The sequence below is a fragment of the Synchiropus splendidus genome, chromosome 11 (genome assembly GCF_027744825.2).
Source record: "Synchiropus splendidus isolate RoL2022-P1 chromosome 11, RoL_Sspl_1.0, whole genome shotgun sequence".
Lineage (NCBI taxonomy): Eukaryota > Metazoa > Chordata > Actinopteri > Syngnathiformes > Callionymidae > Synchiropus > Synchiropus splendidus.
In genome coordinates, this window is record NC_071344.1 from 7700106 (window position 1) to 7715259 (window position 15154).

The window sequence follows — 15154 nt, forward strand, 5'->3', positions numbered from 1 at the left end:
TAAATGTCAGTCAGATACGGTCAGAGGAAAGAGAGGCTAAGACAGTACAGGCTCAAATTTAAGCAGCAGCCGTGTCCATCTACTGTTTGTGTTATGATTCTTGGTCAGGAGGAGAAGCAGTAGCAGTATCCCAACTAGTAGCTTTTGATGCCATCATATACACAGAATGTTATGCTTTCTACTCTTCCACCATGAATACATACTGTGGAAGCACAGGAGGAGTTGACGTAGCTATCAACAATTCCTTTAGAGCTGACAGTATCAGCACACAAAGTATTTGTTGCATGAGTATGCATGATGAATAGTAAATCTAATATTAGATAGGGGGTGTTATTTATTCATTTTTTTTAACAGCAGAAGCACGAGAATAAAGTACCATAAATTCCAGACTACAGTGCGCACCAGAATATTAGCCGCACCCACTATATTTAAGACGAAAAATAGATCTTGTTCATACATAAGCCGCACCAATCTGTAAGCCGTAGGTGCAGTGGTGCTGTCTGCAGCGTAGAAAGATCAGTGGTGCACCAGGCTTAGAAATGCACAAGGATCACTTCTACACTAGTTTTGAAAACGGGGTTAAGCGTCGTCACATTTTTTATTGACATTAAAGTGCTCCAAATATGCTGTGTGACCCAAGTTCCGACACCACAGCTGGCCTCAGCTGCTGCTTCTCCTCTCCGGTCCTCCAGGAGATCAGCTCTGTTGGCGGAGCTGTGGACACGCGGGCGAGAAGGCCAGTAAAACGCGTGATGAGGCTCAATATTTTGGCAGTGTGATGCTCTTTAGTCTGTAAAAATCTATGTTAGCTGCAGCGTTCAGAACGTGGGAAAAAAACGTGCCATCTTATAGTCAGGAAATTATTGTACGTGTGCTCTTTTTGAGATGCTAACTCCACCTCATCCATGCACATACACCCACTTTCATCAAATTTTTCATTTTTTTTGAGATTCAAGAATCATTGTTGCTATTTCTGCTCACTTGAAGAAGCCTACGACAAAACGGTTTTGAGCCATCTAAACATTTATTGTCTTGTGGGCCACGTGACTTGGCGCCGGCTCCTTAGATTTGAAACATGCCCTGCAAATATATAATGGAAGATGTTGTGAGGTCAATAGAGTTCTGTAAACAAAAGTCTCAATCATACATGTATGGCAAGCACTTATAGTAGTAGCAGCAGTAGTAGTACTCGAAGAAGAGGTACAGTAGTTGTAATGACAGTAGTATCACTTGTTGGATAATGTGCATAAAGTTAATAGTACTCAAAGTAGTTCTATAGAGGTAGAGGTAAAAGTGATAGTAGCAATTTGTATTTGTAAAATGTACAGTTAGTTACAAAATTAGTTATAGTAGTAGCTAGTGGTCATATAATGGGTTTAATGAGTAATGGGGGGAAAAAACAAACACAATATGTGTCTAGATGCATTTATGTGTGTCGGATCTGAGACCAGTAAAAGCCGTTGAAAGACATTTCACGCTGAACTCTGCAGTCGTAACACGATTGTGTGAAATCTCACAGAAACTTTAATTCAGCTCTCTGTCGACAACATCCCACATTATGGCTATAAGTGAGCATCGAAGCGCCTGTAAACACCAGAGCAGAGAGACTGCAGAGTGGCAGGAATTGGAAGAATATAGGTCCGACACAGAGAAAGCTATAAAAGTGTCTAAAGGGAGAGGATATAAAATAGAGAGCCGAGTCTTCCCGGCAATAAAAATCCTTTCAGAAATGTGCCGCTGGACAGTGTGCGAGCGAGCCAAGATCCTGCTGCTCCCCCGGATCAAGGACAGAGATTTTAGATATGCATTACTCTCTCGTCACTCTTGGTGGACGCTTGCCCTGTTTGCTGCTCCGTAAGCTCTTTCTATAAAGCAGAGACTTTCAAAAACTGCTGGGCTGGGAAAAACAAGAGCACCATGGTGACCCGAGTCAGCCGCTGCTGGCGGAAACTTGAGACAGACTGGTGAGGATGAGAAGTACGAGAACAGAGTCACACGGAAGCGAAGTGACTGCTCAAGCAAAAGATGAGATGACTGCAGCATGTTAATGAGCAACTGTCAACGCGGCCGCAGTATTAAGTGTTATTTTTATGACGACTCAGCTTTTCTTTCTGTCCTTAACATCAACCACTGTGGTTAGAAAATCAAGCTCATGTTTTTGGGGTTGATTATTTTGTCATTATAATTCTATTTACCTTCTCTTTTATCTCTTCATCTTTTCTTCACTGGTTTCTTGTTCACTTAGACGTCTTGATGGTGCCCCAGGTTCAGTGTTTTTAATTCCTGTGGGTGGCACTAACTTATTTATCTTATTTATTGTCAAGATTTGAGGATGTTGTAGGAGAGCTACATATATTCTTGATAGTACTCAGATTTTTTACTTTTTTTTTTTTTTTTTTTTACATGTTTTTAATGTGGATTTTATTGTGACCTTAATAGTAATGTTTAAAAAAGGGTTATCTTTAATCTTAGCCATGGGCACTTTATTGTGGTGTTAATGTCAGTGCAGATTTTTTAGTGGAAAAAGAATTATGATAAATAAAATAAAAAAATCCTGAATCATTCTGTAGAATTTATTTTAATATTTAGACAGGCCACATACCTTTATTATTATTATTATTATTATTATTATTATTATTATTATTATTATTATTATTATTATTATTATTATTATTATTATTATTATTATATTTTTAATATTAAAATATATGTTTTTATATAAAATGCAATACAATAAATATGTATTTATTTTTATGTTATCACATTGTATTCTTACTTTTCATATAAAAGTATCTATGTCACAATGTTAAACGTTTTCCTGTCAGTCAACTTCTGCTTTATCTCTGTCATTGTTATACTGACTGCACTACGGCAAACCATCGTCAACATAACATGCCGAAAAATTGTGACCTTGAAACAAATTCTCACTGTGATGTCCACTTGCTACTTCACTTCTATAAAGACCAGGAAGTTGGGCCAAACTAAAAGCCCCGGGGCAGAATCCAGCCCACCACATCAGGTTACTTGGCCCACAGAAGCACAGTTTTGTATCTTCCTGTTCAGATAATATTACATTAATATTATATTATACTAAATATTATATTTAAAATGTGTTTCAAAACAAGTGAAAAACATAAAAGGAGAAAGAGACACTCAGCAACACACACGGGGGTGGATGAGCGGGAGCCCAGTGAAGAGCAACTCATTCAAACACCGCGGCCATGACGTCTAAACTGAAGTGTCGAGCAGCCGCGACGATGAAAGAGGAAACCAGACCAGTAGAATACATTACACAGGGAAGAAATGAGGTCCTGAGCTTGTCCTCATTTGCGTGCATGACTATCCCTCCGGGACAGTAGGACATACACACAAGCTAAAATAAATCAGAACGTCCGCTGAAGGTGGCATCACTAAGGAGGATCACACACTGAGTGAAAATGAACAGGGAATGAGTGATGAGGTCAAGCGGCGGGAAGAGCCGCACGCATAAATAGCATCTTACAGTGGTCTGGTGGGTTAGAGTGGCTCTATACAAATACAAACCAGGAGAAACTAGAGCAAGGACTGGAAGCTCAAGCTGGAGCTACAGCTCAGAAGATGGAGTTGAAACAATGGTCAAGGTTTAGTCTCCCTCTCAGTCAGCGTTTCGGTGGGTAGTGACTGAACAATGAACTGAAAAATGTGACTTCAATGTGTTGATAACTCTGTGGACTTTTTTTCTGGAACATTCCTTTTTTTAGGATCCCCAAATCCTTTATTTATCCATTATTATTATTATGTATCATTTGCCTTTATTTTCAGTATTTATCTGTTGTTTATTTTTTGGTCATATTTTTCCTTCTGTCTGTTTCTTTCTGTTCACTTTCGCTAGGTTGTTTTGGATATCTTCGGACCATGACCTGTCCAGAAAAAAACAGCCGTCTCTTGTTTTATCTACAGTACACGGTTTGTTTGTTTTCATATTTAGGTTCTCAAGTTCACGTTATTCCTCTCCATTTCTCCAACCTTTACTCAAGGGGTCACCTGCAAACCTGAGAACCTCCTATCTGGACACGACATTTGAATTGAAAAGCGAACTACAAAGAGCAGGTTCGAAACAGAATTTCATTGATTTTACAAACGTAACTGTAAACAATACAGAACAGGAAATCAAAAAGGCGCAGGGAGTAGAGGGAGAGCAAACCATGGTAATGGTCAGAAATTAAGAGAAGAGAAGGGGAGAGTGCAGGAAGGGTGGAGCGATATGGTGGCGGTAGTGTGTCACTGAATTGACTTAACTATGGAGAAGTTTTTGAACAGAAAAAAAGGATAAAGAAAGCGATGCTGCTCCCCCTCAACAGTGAAGACAGGCACCTGTTGAAGCAGTTTTGAAGATTCATTAGAACACTTTATTTACACTTTATTTATATCTTCTTTGGATCTTAAATAAAATATATAATATTTATTTTATGACATATGGTTTTGTTATATTTATTTTATTCAGAATCTTATTCAGTTTTGTTCTTTTTTTTTTCTTGATGAAAAATGATGATGATAAAAATGACTTCCACGTGGTTCTGCTGCTGGTTGGACAAATAAATATCCTCGTGATGATCAGATGGTTTCATGTCTTTCCACAAGGTTTTGGTTGCGAGTAAGCAGATTAAATCTGGTTGTTGATCAGAAATAAAATCATGAGTAATGAATCACTTCTATTGAACGGTCCCATTTGTATTGTGAGAGATCAAAAAGGTCACGAACCCCTGCTCTATATCGTGTTTAAACATACGTAAACCCTCCTTCCTTCACTGTATTCTGTCAGCATTTTGTTGAGTCAAATCTGAACAGAGTCTGACTGAAAATGCAAAAATATGTCCTGCAAAATAATTGTAGAGCTGTACGTCCGATATTCATATTCTTGGCGACAGAGGCTAAAATGAGGTCATTTTTCATGCAATTAACTCAATATCTGTGCTGGAAACTGCACTTAAGACCAGAATTAGTGTGCGATTATATTCATTATGATCGCAGCTCAGCATAATTAAAATAATCATTCCTAGCACGTTTCCTCCACGGTGGTCTCATCGAGAGCTTTTTCATTTTGTTCCGTGTAAAAAATTCCAATCAGAAGAGTCACCAGGAAAAATAAAGGCGACTGTGAAGGAAAGTGTGTTTCTAATTCTCCAGTGTGGGAGGTCAGTTACGTTGGCTGAGCGTCCTCCTTCATGTTTAAACGCTGAAGCGCCCCTCTAATGTAAATACGGACTCACGGCGGGCCGGGACGCACATAAATGCATACACATTCATTTCGCATATGAAAGGCATCTTAAATCTACATGGCAGCTCAGACGCACATCCTCTGTGCTGCATCATCTTTCGGCGACTGTCATCGCCTGCCAGAGTGAAAGACGACTGGAGGAGGGGAGCGTGATGTAGGGCCTGTCACAGACCCCTTCACTGCATCCTATTTCTTTCCCCAACTCCAATGGGACCTTAACACTGATAAATGTAGAATCCATTTGTGCCCGGCTTTTGCGGTGGACCTTGTCTGGGAACCTCAGTAATTCTCTCTGGGACAGCGTTCATCTGAGAGATGCTTGACTCCGTCTCTGCGGTGAGATGAGGAAGGAAAATCTTGGAGGGTGGGAGGAATTTGTTTTGTGTGGGTTGCTCTGAGAACACATGTTTTGCCTATGTAATAACAGAGTTCAGAAATAGAACTGGATGAAAGGATCCAAGTAGCACAAACCTGGAGACATTTCAAAACAAATCTAGAATGAAGGAGGAAATTAAAGAGGGTGATGGAAAAACACACCCTTACAACCTAAGATGTAACAGCCAGAGCAGTCTCTGAAACGATCAAAAGAAGCAGGACCTTTGATGGAACCAAGGTACCAAGGTGGAAAAAGGTATGGGCTTAGCAGGGAGGAGGACAACCCTGCCTTGCAGAGTCCTGTACATGGGACCCAAGCTGAGGTTGGATCTCCCTGTGGCAGGCCACCTTTGCTGTCTGATGTTGAAAGGCCTGAACACTGTGGCCCATCCTCCCATATCTGAGAAACAGCCCCATCACCACCCTCAATAGGAAGACAGTTCTTTCAAAACGTCCTGGTTTACAATATACACTATGGCAGGGGACGTGTCAGGTTTGGAGGAAGAAGTAGCGCAATTCAGAACAGAAGAAAACATTGCACTAGGTTTAGCACAGCAAGCTAAAAATGGTGACAGTTGGAATGTTTGCCCTCAACATTTTCAAATAAAAATGTGTCTCATTTTTGACATGTAAATGAAGCCGTGGGAACACAACTTATTTGTGATCCTACCTGTAAGTTGCACTTGAACACAACACGGTTGTTTTTCTCGGGACGAAAAATTTTATTTTTACCTTACCTCCCTCAATTATAGCAAAACAATCTAACACAATGGGCAGTGGACGAACAACAATGCACACTGACACAATGAAAGCAAAGAGCGTATCTCTGGTCCTTTGATGTAGCTTAAGGAAACGGCAAGAGAAGGCAGAGCATATGAGATCTTCTTGTAGTGAATAAATGGTTCAAACAGGCATATTGAAAAGGTATGTTTCTTTTACTGAGAGACAGAATGTCCTTTCATTTATAAAATGTCAAAGTGAGAGGAGAAAATGCATCATGACTTCCATGGAATGGCATCCAGTGAATGATGAAAAACCTGTTGTCAAGGAGAGAACCAGACCCTCTCTTGTGTCATGCGAGTCGCTGGTTGACAACAGAATGTTTTAGTCAAAATAAGCACCATGAATCAAAAAGGAAGTCTGTCATTGCAATCTGCATTCGAGTTCTATCTTGTTTGAAGCAAACTCATGTGACTCCTCCACAAAGTGAGGAAGAAAACAAACACGAGACTATTGTTGTTAAATATGTTTTGTCATGTTATATGAACTTTAAGGTGGGATGCACTTCAAACCTCAGAGTCGGAGCACTGATGAAATAGTTTCTGTTGCTCCGAACAAAATGTGTTCCAGTGGGGATTGTTGCTCAGATCTCAGTCCTGGGTAAACAACATGCTGCTGCGGTGTTTTCATTCGTGGAAATGAAAGTGGTTTGTCACGTGCCAACCCGTGCTCCAGTCACGCTCATGCAATGAAACAAGGAGATGTACCGAGTCACTTCATTTGTTTGTGATCCATTTATGTTGGAGATTCGGGATCATGCCAAAGATTTTTGGAAAGTGGAAACGTAATGCCAAATTTGACATAAATATACTCATCTATTAGCCTATGAGGACATAAATACACACAGAAATGAGAACATAAATGAGGAAATATTTCAAATGAAATAATTTTCAAAACTGAGTTTGCTACTTCCTGAAGCTAAGACACCTGATACGCTTGAAATACTAGTGTTCCAAATGATGCCACCTATATAGTCTTGATCAGTTGCAAAAAAATCTGCAACCTCAGAGGTGCAGATTCATAATCTGAAAACACGTCAGCAGAGTACGTGTTTATATCGGTTGAAGTGATGAAAATCAAAAGTGGAGGAAGATCAAAACTTGAACTAACCAAAGTATTTTGGGGACTAAAATGACAAGGAACCTAATCTTTAAGCTCCATATCTCTTTAGTGTTTGACGTGAACAATGATAGCATCACCTTAAGACTTAATCGTCCATCTTTTTGTTGAGTACATATAAATGCTTTAGGGCAGATAAAACATTTTAATCTCAATTAATCGCACTAAAGCTGAGTTAACTCGCCATTCATGCAAATGAATCCCACATTTGTATCTGCCGTAAATTAATCTTTATATATATATATATATATATATATATATATATATATATATATATATATATATATATATATATATATGTATATATGTGCGGAGGAAAAGTGGTCCTGCAGTTCTGAAAAGTTTTTTTGTCGAGCGAACAAGTCTGAGCTCATAACTTAGGCATTATTCATGACATCTTTCAAATTACAAAACTACGTTCCAACATGACATGCTGCTAATGTGCAATACATTTCACACTTTTCAATGAATAATAGAGCTCAGCTTTGGAGTGGCTCAATTCTTCCGAGACTGTGCGCAGGGCCAGAAAGTTTAGCAAAAAGGGAATACATGAGTAACAATAGTTAGACGTGGAGAGAAGAGATAAAGGGAGAGATAAAAGGGGAGGAGAGTAAACAATTGTGTGTCTCTCCTCTGCTTTGGCAGGCTGGAGAGCAGTTCTGCTCAAGCTCCTCAGGGGAGTTGGCCTCAACACTACACACACACACACACACACACACACACACACACACACACTGCGGGGCAGAGCTGCCAGCAGTGGGTGCCCAGAACTCTACCCTGTTTGTAAGCCGTCAGACAGACACTAATCCACGGTGACAGCTCCCAGGTGACCAATAGGCTCAACACTAGCGCGAGTGCCAAAGTGTTACGCTCAGCGGGCCCATGCACACACACACACACACACACACTACAAACCGATGTTTTCCAGCTACTGTTGCGGGCGGAAGAAGCAGCAGCTTCTCAATCCTGGCTGCGTCTTCAATCGAATCAATACTTCAATCAGCGTGCGGCTCAGTCAGAGGAGGTGAGAGGGTGAAAAGCGTAAGACTCAATTTCAGCACTTCAGGGTTGATTTTGGCGCATGAAAGCAGGCGACGCATGTAAAGTGAAGCTAGTGGGATCACATACCTGCTGGCGTAGTGTTCGATCCTGCTGTGTGTGTCTGCGTGCGGCAGCCTGGGCGAGGAGCACGGTCTGAGGGGCACAGGAACAAGTGTTTAGACGCTTTCATCTCCATCATGGCCTGACACTGTACATCACATTTTGTTTTTTCGTTTCATGCAAGATTTTTTTTTAATGTTTTTATCAGTGTTAGCCATTTTGGGATATTTAAGTTTGGTTATTGCGTGTTTTCCAAGGAGCCCACACTACCAGTAGTGTCATGGGGTGGGCATTTATCCATCTGGATATATAAAATAAATACATAAATATAAGCACAAATTCACTTACCAATACAATGTATTATTATTATTATACAATTTTTATGTCACAACCTTAAATATTTTAAACAACACAGACAGATTTTCCTTACATTTTTTTATTAAAAGCAACACAAAAAAAATAGAACCACACCTAAGTACACAACATTTTGAATGTTTTTTTGGGAGACTTACACTATAAAGGCACTGGGACAGCACATATCCATCCACTTTCCGATGTTTGTACTCCAATATTATTGCCCTAGCCAGATTTTATCTACGTTCACAACATTCATAACAAGTGCATGGAGCTCAGTCGGACACCAGATGTTTGCAAACCATCCAGATTCTGTCTTATTTAAACGGCGGTGGTCACATGACTGAATGTGCCTCATTGGAAAGAATTGGTGTAATATTTACAAAGCTTTAAAATCCAAACGAGAATTTTCTTAGTTAGAACAGATACAATCAACCCTCGACGTCCTATTGCGATGCCTTGGTCCATTCTGAGGTTTATTTTAGTAATTTCATACGTTGGCCCCACCAGTCTTCAGTGAGAGACAGCAATTTAAAACCCTCACAAACAAGACACCCAACAAGAAATCAGAGAGCAGATCAAAGTAACATCATTAGAATTTATAATTGAAATTGTTTTTTAGAATGATTTGACCTCTGCATGTTGTTGACTGTAGGAGGAAGTCAACTGAATGAGCATAAAACCCAGAGTTCCCTCAGGCTGGATTCAAATGTGCGACCTCCACGCTGCGAGGCTGCTGTGCTAACCATGCTCCCGGAGTAGTCACTGGTACGTAGAACTCTTGTGTCAGGTCCAGCAGACAGTTTAGCACTCATCAGGCACAGAGAACCACAAGGGAGAGTTAGCTATTCGGATCAAAGGTTCAAACAAGGTCTCTTAAACATGAACCTCTTTATAGCACTATAACAAGGGAAGCCTGGCCAAAACATCTGAATATCTGCTGTTGCCTAAAGCTCATGGCTTTTAGTCCCATTGCTTCCGATCGCCCACCCCCAAACATGAGCTGAGTATTTAGAGAGATGGAGGCACACAACTGCCACCCGAAGATCTTGAGAGCAGGGGGACGAGTCTGACTGTGAGCGGTCAGAGAATTTGTGAGTGTTGATGAAGTGTGGGACTCACGTCTCGGCGCTCTCCGCCTCCAGCACAGATTGCACCGGCAGGTATCCTCTCTGAGGGTGCTTGGTGAAGTACTGTTTTGACCGGAACTTGTTCTTCAGAGTCTTGGCAAAGTCTCTCATCTTCTCTCCGGAGGTCGTCTGGTGGGAATCAGAGATTGAAGGGCAGCAGAGAGGAACCACCATTTTACAGGAGGGAGAGACGAAGAACAAGACAGGAGTGGATGATGAAGAAACACTGAACGAAAAGTCGTCTCCGGGTCATTTGTTTGAGCGGAGAGAAGAAGAACGTATGTGAAACATCCACTTGAACTGTCCTACTGATGTAAATCATTTGCACTTCATTTTTGTAGTTGGTAGTTTTTGCAATTGTTGATTCACATTTCAATAATTCTGTTGATCTTAAATCGACATGTTCAATGGGACATTTAGTATCAAAGTTTAGGTTTCTACGTCTTACTAGTTTTTCATTTCTCTAATTGTGACACGATAAATTCTTCTACTTTTGTCATTTTCTAGTTTTTCAAAAATCTATTTTAAAGAGCTATATTTAAAAAAACCTATTTTACCATTAAAAAGGTCAGTTAAGCAAATATTTGATTTCCAGCATTAAGAAAAGGGCAACAGGTGTGTAAATCTTGACAAAACAAAACACTGTAAATAAGACTTGTGAGTCCTCTCAAATCAAGCTGAGTTTATTTTATTTTGGGGTTTTCGTTCTCAGTTTCACCTCTCAGCAAGTTTCCAAAGGATGTTGTAATGAAATCATTCCTGCAAAAGTTATTGTGGCAGCCTGGTTCAGAAAGAGCTCATCACGGCAGGGGAAATGTTGACAGAGCTTTCTCCGCCAAACTTTGATTTTCTGTGTTATATAGTTGTGATCCCAGTTGTATGGAGTGTGTATTCAACAGAGTGTGTTTGTGTGTGGAGTTATCCGGCCCCGTGTGTTGCCGTGCTGCGTTGACTGATGTGCAGATGTTTTTGATCTTAAATATTGCCACAATATATCTCCAACATAAGTTAAAGAAGAGGTGGGATGGTAAGGGAGTGAGGAGGGGATGATTTCAACTCGAATTCAGACCTTAGAAAGTGGTCAAAATCTGTCCGTGCTTTCTTGAGTGATGTTGCTAACTAACAGGCTGACGCCTTCAACGCTGCTGAAAACAAAACCTCCGCCTCGGCGGTGGTTATAACAGCACCGGCACCAGCTGAGGTTTGACTGATTCACACTCACAGCGTGTGAAGAACATTTGAAAACGGTTGTTCTATTTTTTCGTTCTCACTTGCTTGTCACACTCGGCTACTGAGCCACGTCTCCTTAAACAACTAACTCACACTTTGTGATTTGGAGCACCATGTTGCCTCTAAATAGCCCTTGATGTGCGCGAGCCAATAAGCATATTTCTGCTGAGTGACGCTCAATGGCAGAGCACTTGTGATCCGGATAAGAGTGTAAGCATACGTTTAGATACGACGATACGAGATCTCACAGCCGAGTAGGTCCTAATCTGTATCTGCTGGATATTTTCTTTGAGTGCATCAGGGTTTTATATTTCCCCGAGGGCCACGTTCAGTGAAAACATTACAGAATGCTGTTCTCACCGGCGTGTAGTACTCCATTATGGGGTAGTGCAGCTTCTTCCCTTTGGTGGTGCGGCCGGTTAAAAAACACGTCTGGCAGATGTCGACGTTGAACTGCTTCAAACTGCGATACCTGTCGAGATCGATGCAACACAGACTTGGAGGTCAGCATCAGAGACGTGGATGTTTCAATGTGAGGAGCCAGTGAGGACTTGAAGACATTAATATGATGGATTCTCACATGAAGACATGACGTATTTATGTGGTTTTTATGCTGCCAGTGACATTTACAACTAGAAATTACTGTAATAAACAAAATAGCAAAGTCAACAGTGTCAAATTCAAACATGAAAGCAGTCGAATTTTACACAGTTCAAGTCATGAGCCAGACAAAACATATATCAGTTGGACAGTATATAGCTGGCACTGCTTAAACAGAGTCTCCTCTCATTGTTGGAAGCTCATTTTTCCAAATCAGTCCCAATGAAAAACCTGTGCATCTTCAACTCCGACTCTTCTAAGTCTGCTTCTTGTCTTTGTCTCTGAGCTACCGTCTCTAAACCATGCATCATGTCAGGCCTCACCACCGTCCTATGAAGCTTCCCTTTCTCATATTACACCTGACCATGATCCCTGCCTGTACCACCCTGCCTGCAAAACAATTCATAAATTCATAAAGAAAATTTTGTATATAAATAGTTGTGCACTCAGTATCTCGTAACATTAGTAGTTAGTTACATTAATAGTCAAAATAAAACATATTCAATGAACCCAAGATATGTCGCTTAAAATTGTTGCCTAAAAAAAATTACATTTATTCATATCAGTTTTCTGAACCTTTGCATGTAGACGAGTCACCTTTGTTGCCAAAATGCATGTTGTTTTGTTGATGTTTTTCATGACTGTAAATGAATCTGTTGAGACAGATACAATGATAAATACGAACAATGCTTTTTACATCACTTGCATTTCCAATTCAAATTCATTTAAGTACGTTGAAGTTCATGTGCTGTTGCTCTTGGTAATGTGCTTACAAAAGAGGTAATTTACAGGACAAAAGATGTGAATGAATGCATGAGGCCATGTGATAAAGCTGGGGACTTATGTGGTGCTATATTTAAATATCATCTGCTGTAATTACTAAGAGGGAAATTGAGGTTCCTCTTTGTGTGACTAAATAAATGCCGCACTGGATTCAGCGCTTCCGTTCGTGGCGTGTTTGAGCAACAAAAACCTTGAGAGGATCATGAGTCACAGGATGCCGAAGAAAGCAGAAAGAATATGAGATGCCAATTTTCAAATGGCCTTTGACTGCGAAAGACTGAGGGAGACGGTGGTGCGGCGCCGATGGAAATGGGATTCCAGAATGAAAACTGACAGCTGCCGTGTAATTAAAGATGTTCATGTTAATTATGCCGGTGAAAAGCGCAGGATTACCGACCTAAATCCCTTGATGGGGAATTGTTTACAGATGTAACACTTGGCCTGGTGCTTGGTGGACTCGGCGGCGGTGACTCGGTGGAGGACTGGGAGCCACACCATGGACTGCGGCTCCAAGCTCATCCACTCCAGGAAGTGGGACACCTCGATGGCAGGTTTCCCCGGAGCCTGCGAGCAGAAGAGACAGTATACAAATATAGAGTGAGACGGCTGGGCCGTGCAATCACGAGAGGAGAAGGTGCTTCCTTTGTTGGGCCGCGCCGGCTGTGAGCAAATAAAAAAACAAATCAAAGGGAATAAGCCAAAGAAAGCAGGAGATGGAGGAAGAGAAGTGAAGTGTCCGGTTTTCAATGCCCAAAAGCAAATATGTATATTAATATAAATCTAAGCCGAGGAAGATACAAACCCAGTGTGTGTGCTGCAGCTCGCGCCCGTCGCTCTCTGAGACACCTCCAGAATTCAAGAAAGCTGGGTAAAAAGGAAGTCAACCTAATAAAAGAACAACTCGCCGAGCGCTGAAATCCGTGATGTGCTAAATTCTCATTAAGTCTGCATCACAGATGTATTAAGAGGCTGATTTCCCCGGGGCCTTCTACAGCACTCAAGCACAGTCACATCATAAATGTGTGTGTGTGTGCCCAATGATCACACTGACTGTGAGGCGTGCGGAGGTGTGGAGTCCCCCGGGAACTCGTCGCTTCTCTTTTATAGAGCAGAAGATTCTAACCATGTGCAGGGTCAACTCAGTCCCTCGAATACCAAACACCTGGGCAGCCACTGTGAACGCACCGTGAGCACGGGGTGAAATGGCTTCATGTCGTGACAACGCTGATCGTTTTACAGTCACTGACTGAAGAGATTCACTCCAGATTCACCGCTCTAATGAAGCGTTCAAGATCGGCTTGAAGATGATCGACCAAACTGATTGTTCAGGGGAAGTTGGGGAGGAGGTGGGTTGTCATGAGAGTTCACATCTGAATCACATCGGAAAACAGATGACTTCAAATATACAGTAGGTTCAACCATATTTAACTGTGTTGGATTTCATTACATCGACAATGTTACAAGTACAATGCAATACTATAATGTTGGTATTCAATACATAAAGGATCTTTCAACTTGGACACTCTTTTAAATCTTCATGCTGTGTTTAACTCACCTCAAAAATATGATTTGGAACCAGGTGGGTGATGTTAAAGTGTCTGGAGGCATCACCATTTGTTTCTTCTGTGTGTGTGCAGTATATGTATTGTTCACTACTGATTTTGTTGGGCTATTCAACATGATTCAGTCACTATTCAGTCATTATAATAATAATACAAATACTAATAATAAACTTGGTCTTTATTGACATTTGCTGGTTTTTGTTTTCCATTTTTGTCCTCATCTTCAGAGAGTGTTCACGTCAAGGATGAAAGGGAAAGTGTCCAAAAGGGTGGTGAGGCCAGCAATGTTGCATGGTTTGGAAACAGTGGCACTGAGGAAAAGACAGGAGGCAGAGCTGGAGGTAGCAGAGATGAAGACGCTGAGCTTCTCTCTGGGAGTGAGCAGGATGGATAGGATCAGGAAGCAGTCGATCAGAGGTACAACACATGTGCTCAGGTGTTTAGGAGACCAAGTCAGAGAGGCTAGATGGAGATGGTTTGGACATGTACAGAGGAGAGAGAGCCAGTACATTGGTAGGAAGATGTTGAGGTTGGAACTGCCAGAGAAAGACCAAAGAGGAGATTGATGGAGGTGGTGAAGGAGGACATGAGGTTTGTAGGTTTGAGAGAAGAGGAAGCAGAGGACAGGGTCAGATGGAGAAAGATGATCCGCTGTGATGACCCCAGAAGGGAGAAGCCGAAAAGAAGAAGAAGAAGAAGAAGAGAAGAGAGTGTTCACATCCCCACACTCTGGTCCAACTGGCTTGCCTTGAAAGAGTGGTTGCTTCACTGGTTCACCGTGCCCAGAAAATGTCTTGGATTAGAGAAGTTGTTCAATTATTTCAATTTTGAAGCTAAGTTTACTGATCAAAATGATCAAAATG

General features: G+C 41.2%; 1 protein-coding gene across 5 annotated transcripts in view; it reads right to left on the bottom strand.

The window, feature by feature from the left end:
- drp2 (dystrophin related protein 2) overlaps positions 1-15154 on the bottom strand; it is a 200856-nt gene that overhangs the window by 12635 nt on the left and 173067 nt on the right. For all 5 annotated transcript variants that reach the window (XM_053878675.1, XM_053878677.1, XM_053878672.1 and 2 more), the window contains 4 exons: positions 13127-13293; positions 11707-11818; positions 10109-10245; positions 8660-8725 (listed from right to left, as the gene is read on the bottom strand). In XM_053878675.1, the coding sequence (XP_053734650.1) occupies positions 8660-8725; positions 10109-10245; positions 11707-11818; positions 13127-13293 (482 nt within the window). The remainder of the gene's footprint in view (positions 1-8659; positions 8726-10108; positions 10246-11706; positions 11819-13126; positions 13294-15154) is intronic.